The sequence below is a fragment of the Perognathus longimembris genome, chromosome 3, assembly GCF_023159225.1.
Source record: "Perognathus longimembris pacificus isolate PPM17 chromosome 3, ASM2315922v1, whole genome shotgun sequence".
NCBI lineage: Eukaryota > Metazoa > Chordata > Mammalia > Rodentia > Heteromyidae > Perognathus > Perognathus longimembris.
In genome coordinates, this window is record NC_063163.1 from 90077353 (window position 1) to 90083697 (window position 6345).

At 55.7% G+C, this 6345-nt stretch overlaps 1 protein-coding gene across 2 annotated transcripts in view; it reads left to right on the forward strand.

The window, feature by feature from the left end:
- Adgrd1 (adhesion G protein-coupled receptor D1) overlaps window positions 1–5374 on the forward strand; it is an 87701-nt gene extending 82327 nt beyond the window's left edge. For both annotated transcript variants that reach the window (XM_048343158.1, XM_048343157.1), the window contains 4 exons: window positions 1275–1401; window positions 2772–2813; window positions 3062–3154; window positions 3941–5374. In XM_048343158.1, the coding sequence (XP_048199115.1) occupies window positions 1275–1401; window positions 2772–2813; window positions 3062–3154; window positions 3941–4042 (364 nt within the window). In that variant the 3' untranslated portion in view covers window positions 4043–5374. The remainder of the gene's footprint in view (window positions 1–1274; window positions 1402–2771; window positions 2814–3061; window positions 3155–3940) is intronic.
- The last annotated feature ends 971 nt before the right edge of the window (window positions 5375–6345 follow it).

Here is a 6345-nt window from a genome sequence, read left to right on the forward strand (position 1 = left end):
GATCCTTCCCTTCTCCCTGGTGCCTGGGACTGGCTCTTCACTGGTCTTATGGGCAAGTGAACTGGGTGGGAGTGGCCCCCAGGGCCAGCTGTCATGGAGCAGTATGTAGAGCTGGCCTGTGAATGGGGAGGGTGCCTCACACATCACAGATAGCCTGGGCCTTTGCCTCTGTAGTCTTCCAGACCCAAGTCACTTCATGGAGAGGGTGCTGCCTTGCTGGCTCTCTGGCTACAATATAAACCTTGTCCTGTGGGATTGCCAGTAGCTCAGAGCCATGGAGCTTCTAAAATAGAAGGACCCCCCCCCACCCCCGGGGCAAAATAGCCACAGACTGGGTAGCTGGAGAGACCAAAAGGAAGGCATTGTCACCTTGTAGACACCACAGTAGGAGCTCCAGGGCCATTAGTTCAGAAGCTTGCTGATTGGCTGACCTGAGTCACATGGCCTCCCCATACCCCGCAATGTAGCAACCTGATTGGCTGTTCTGGTGAGACTGCAGCCAATGACAAAAGATCAGGACTACTAGTTTTCTGGAGCACAAGAAGGGAGATGCCTGGCAGGGGAGGTATTCTATTCATAGAACAGAGCAGCCTGGGAAGGTGCTCTGGGGTCAAGGGCACTGACACTGATCTGGGGTAGGAATATCTGAATACTTTGTGTTTCTGGTCATCATGACCATCATTGGAGGGTGGATGTGAGCATGCATCTGCCTGTATATCTTACCCCACCAATGTCAAGAGGCCATGAGTGCTAGGAGGTAGAAACACATGCTAGCAGACATTGTGCGGGAAGGGTGGGGCAGCCAGCCAGTAGAGAGGTTCACTCAGCATTCATCTGGTGTCCTCTGAGCCCTGTCCAAGAGCCATGAAGATGATCTGCCAGTCCCTGCCCTCTGAGAGCTTGCTGCTACTGTCTCAGAAGTGCTGGTGTGCTCAGAACCTGTTGTGGCTGCAGCCCAGGGAAGCCTGGAGAAATAGGACCAGCCACAGTGTCTCATTGCAGATATGAGTTCTCTTAGATTATGCCAGGGAGCCCAGGGGCCTTTCTCTTGGTTCTAGGCAATGGGTACTGAAAGGATCTTCACAGCCTCTGTACCCACCAAATCTCTCCCCTCCTACTTTTGCAAACAGTTTCAACATGGCCGGGACTGGACAGACCTCTTGTAGTGTCCTGGGTAATCCTCTGAGCCTGTGTGTATTTCCAGATTTCTGGCCAGTTCTCACTGCCTACCCTGCTTGCCCACTTGTCCGAGTGACCCTCGCCATCTCTTCCAGGTTGACAGCAAAAGCTGTGGTTGTGCTGCTGCCCATCCTGGGGACCTCGTGGGTGTTTGGGGTCCTTGCTGTCAATGACCGGGCTCTGGTTTTCCAGTACATGTTTGCCATCCTCAACTCCCTGCAGGTAAGAGCCTGCTGAAACTACCAGTCCAGGCCACCGCTCTCAGCTCTTAGGAGAGTGTAAGTGCACCTACGCCAGGGGCAGGAGGGAAGCCATCCTTGGTTCCCTCTGCCCCCTCCTGAGCCTGCAGTGCAGTGTGTCCCCAAGATCTGCAGACTGACCTGCCCAGCAGGAGTGCTCCTAGGGGCCCTGGGAAAGCAGCCCCTGTGGGATGATGACCTGTTCACTACAGCTGCCTTGTGTCTCTGGGGAGCACAGCAACTTCCAGCCACCACCTTTGTAGGAGGTGCCATAGCCAACCCAGGTTTTCTCCTGGGTAGAGAGGCAGATAGGTACCAGCCTGGAAAACAGAGAATTGAGGTGTCACCAGCTAAGCCCTTACATCCACAGGCCCACAGACGAAGGGTGATGTAAATTCCCATCACTATCCACAGACCACCAGCCACACCCAAGGCACAGCTCCTTCCCTCCGCTCTCCTTGCAGTCTCTACATAGGCAGTGGTGTCTGGCTCTCTGTTTGCAGTTAGCGACTGTGCCGTTTCCTTGGGTTGTCTGCTGTGGAGTGTGACAGGCCAGCCCTCTAAGCCCTGACATACTCTAGGCCCACTCCCTGCCCCCCATTTGTCCTTTCCATTTTCCTTCTCCATGACATGGGCCCCTGGCAGGACGTACCTAGCAGGGCTGCTTTCAGTACTAAGTGAGCTTTCTCACTGAAGGGTTAGCCAGTGCCTGGTTAGCAGTCGGTAGTTATTAGGACACCCTGGCCCTTGTGTCTGTTAGGTTGTTACTATATATAACCCCAGCCTGTAGATTGGACATTGCTGGATGCTGCCACTCCATCAGGCAGAACTCTGATGTCCTGAGTGTCTGCCCTCCATCACCGAGCCATCAGCCTCTCTGGGCTCATGTACCTGTCCCTTGTCCATGCCTAAGTAGGACAGTGCCTCTGAACCCCAGTGGGGCCCTGAGTGTCTGTGACCCACCAGTGAGGCCCTGAGCCCCTATGGACCCCCAGAGGGGCCCTGAGTGCCTCTGGACCCTCTCCCAGTGGGGCCCTAAGCTCCTGTGAACCCACAATGGGGCCTTGAGTGCCTGTGAACCCCCAGCAGGGTCCTGAGTGCCTGTGAATCCCCAGTGGGGCCCTGAGCACCTGTGAGCCCCCAGTGGGGCCCTGAGCGCCTATGAACCCCCAGCGGGACCTTGAGTGCCCCCAGACCCACAGCAGGGTCCTGAAGCCTGGCTGGATTCAGCATGGTATCCATAACACCCCCACTGCAGCAAGCTGCCCTTCCCCAGCAAGCCGTGCATTGCCACTCCCTGGAAGAGCGTGAGCCTGAACACAAGTGGCTCTAACACCATTTCTTCCCTTCCAGGGCCTCTTCATCTTCCTCTTCCACTGCCTTCTGAATTCAGAGGTACGTCTGCCCTACCCCCTGACACTGAAGCATCATTCTCATTTCTGAAAGACAGAGAGTGGACGCTGTCTCCCTAGGAATGTTGCTCTGATGGGCTTGGGAACCACCAGCTTGGAATTTCCTGTTTCTCTGTCCTGTCCTGGGATTACATCAGAGCAAGTTCCCAGAGTCGTTTACACTGAACCCTGGTAGTGACCTCTGCAGCCTCTGAAGTTCCTTCCAACAGCTTTCTCCTTCTGCTTCCAAAGGTGAGAGCTGCCTTCCAGCACAAAACCAAGGTCTGGTCCCTCACAAGCAGCTCTGCTCGCAATGGCAACATAAAGCCCTTCAGCTCAGATGTTGTAAGTACCATGTGCCCCATCATCTCTGCTCTCTTTCCACTTGGTTGTGTCTGCCCTGAATGCATGAACCTTCCCCTTGTGGACCTCAGGGCTGAACATCAGTCAGAACATCAGTCCCGCAGCCTCCCTGATCCGCACGGTGCTGCAGGAGGTGCCTACGTCCAGGGCTCAGCCTGTCCTTTCCTTCCCTGAGCTTCGAGGAGCTTCAGGCTGCCCTCTACATCAAGGGCCCCAGGCTGTCCCCTCCTTCCCTAAGCTCTGCCCACAGCTTTCTGTCCTCCATACCCCTGTAGGATGGGACAGAACCTAGCCTGCACTCTCAACGTGCCTTCTAGGTCCTTGCTCCAGTGACACTAAGCAAAGGTGTTCCCACCAGTCATCCATTTTCTGAAAGCCTTTGCCTGCCCCCTTGGAAGGCACACCCAAGAGAGCAAAAACTCAGCTGGCTTTGTCCACCCATCTGACCCACCCCCATAAACCTGGCACAGGTGGGCTCATGGAGAAAGTTCAAGTGAATGTACCCACACTCAGACTGAGCCAGGAGGGAACTGAAGGACACTCTGTTCTCTGGTGCTCAGGCTCTCATAGACGCTCTGGTCCATGTCCTCTGGTACTCAGATTCTCTGTTCTGTGTCCTCTGGTGCTCAGGGAGGTTGTAGAACCTTACAAAGTCCTCCCAGTCTTTGTCTCACTGGGTAGGATCTGCACACAGCTCTCAGAGCTCACGTAGAGTTTAGGCTTATTCTTTTGGGAGTAGCCTTCAACCTCACTCCCTATGCTTTGCAGATCAATGGGATGCAGCCGGGCACAGCCTCCACCAAGCTTTGCCCTTGGGATAAGAGCGGCCATTCTGCCCAACGTGTGGACCTGTCTCTGTCTGCCATATGAACAGGTGCTGTCAGCCAGGCCAAAGTGCCACTCCACCACGTGGAACAACTCCCACCCTGTGCCTCCAGCCTAGCTCCTTCCTCTCCAACTCTTCCAAGCAGAACAACACAGACCCTGTGCCTCCCGCCTAGCTCCTGCCCCTCCCACTCCCCCATGTGGAACAACACAGACCCTGTGCCTTCCGCCTAGCTCCTTCCCTCCAACTCCATGTGGAACAACACAGACTCTGAGCCTCCCACCTAGCTCCTTCCCCCCCCCTGCTATCTGCGTATGGGGTCACAGCCCCCACCCATGGCTCTGTGGCAGAAAGCCCTGCTCAGCCTGACACACAGGACAGCATGGTCAGCAGTGGTGTGGGCCTCTATCTCCTGCGCCAGGGGCCACTGCCCACTGTGGACACTGGCACACACAGTGCCCCCTGTGATGCCAGACATGAGCCTCCTTTGCCACCCTGTACACAGCACTGAACGCAGAAAGGCCACGCATAGGGGGGTGCAGGACACAACTCCAGGAAGCTGTTCTCACAGCCTCTGCCTCAATGGAGGGATTCAGCACCCTAGGGGGCCTGAAGGGAGGCCAAAGGTCCCCACATGCCCCCAGAGGTCACTGGAGGACATTCTCAGCACGATGATTTCACCCAACAACAAGTCCCCGGGCAGCCACAGCTTCCATAGGGTGACACCAACGGGGCCTCCTCATGTCCTAGTTGTGTGGTCCCTCCGTATCCCACGGAGAGTGCCAGGTAGCACAGCGTTGCTCCATGTGGCACCGAGGCACTCGTTCCTGCAGCCTGCCCACCTGCCACGTGGCGATGGGCAGGGAGGGTGGCTACAACGTCCTTCAACAGAAGGCAGGGGGCAGAGGATGATTCGGACTCACCCTAGGGTTGGACCCCTGTGTGGACCAGGGTGGGATGGGAGGCCTCAGTCAGTGCCCTCGTGTTGACAGGAGCCCGCATGTCTGCGACGTGCATGCCTAGGCAGTCAAACCCCACTCTGATACTGGAAAGTCATAAACTGACCGTGTGATGCCATTGAGCCCTTCCTGTCCCCGACCCTGCTGCACTTCTGGTTCTTATTTGCCATGCTGGGATGGAACCCAGCTGGGCTTTTACTGGGCAAGCACTCTGCACTGATGCCCACCAATGCCCGGGACTCCTAATCATGGGGGTGCAACCCCCTCAGGCACCTCCATAGGACACAGATCACAGGAGCAGTGTGGCTGTGAAGTACCTTTTCTCTTGGGCCTAGATGTGGTCTAAATGTGGCCAACATAGCCTATGAATGCACTCTCTGCCCTCCCTGCAGCCCTGTGACCTCCTTGGTGTGTGTGTGTGTGTGTGTGTGTGTGTGTGTGTGTGTGTGTGTGTGTGTGCATGCGCGCGCGCGGCCACAACCTGTGAGCACAACCTCTGCCCTCCCTGCAGCCCTGTGGCCCACTCAGTGTGTGTGTGTGTGTGTGTGCATATGTGTGTGTGGCCACAGCCTGTGAGCACAACCTCTGTCCTCCCTGCAGCCCTGTGACCCACTCAGTGTGTATATGCTGGCCACAGCCTGTGTGCCCTCTGTCCTCCCTGCAGCCCCATGGCCCACTCAGTGTGTGTTTGTGTGTGTGTGTGTGTGTGTGCGCACGTGGACATTTCCTGAGTGTGACCTCTGCCCTCCCTGCAGTCCCATGGCCCACTCACTGTGTGTGTGTGGACATTGCCTTGGCTTCTCAAGTTGCCCAGGCCGCATCACCGGCACAGAGCCTGCACATGTCACCCCAGCACCCAGAATTGAGACGCTGTACCTCAGATGTGCTCTCATGGGAGGGAAGACCGTACATTCGGGTCTGTGTTTTGGGTGGATGTCCTTGTTTCCAGCTTGCATTGCTGACAACCAAAATGCGTTGCATGTGTCTGGGTCCCTTGTTTTGCTGCGGGAAAGTGTGCACTTTATTTATAGGCTGTGGATTTGGGCTTCTGCAACCATTTATTATCTATACATAATTTGATTCCAAATAAGAAATTGGAAAGAATGGTGTGTTTAAAGTAGTGTATAGTGAAGGAGAGATGATGAATGCCACTGAGGAGTGAAAATGTGCTGTGCCTTTTATGAAATAAAATCTTACGTTCTTAAGTACAGTGTGGTGTTCCTGACCTGTGGCTGGTAAGAGGTGAGCAGGGAGTCACACAGAATTTGAAGCGAAGCTCATGGGGGTGAACCCTGCCTGGGGGTCACGCAGCTGCCCCAGGACACGCAGTGCCCACTGTACATACCAGCCCTGGTGACCCCTACGGGAGACAGCATCCCAAGGGCTGG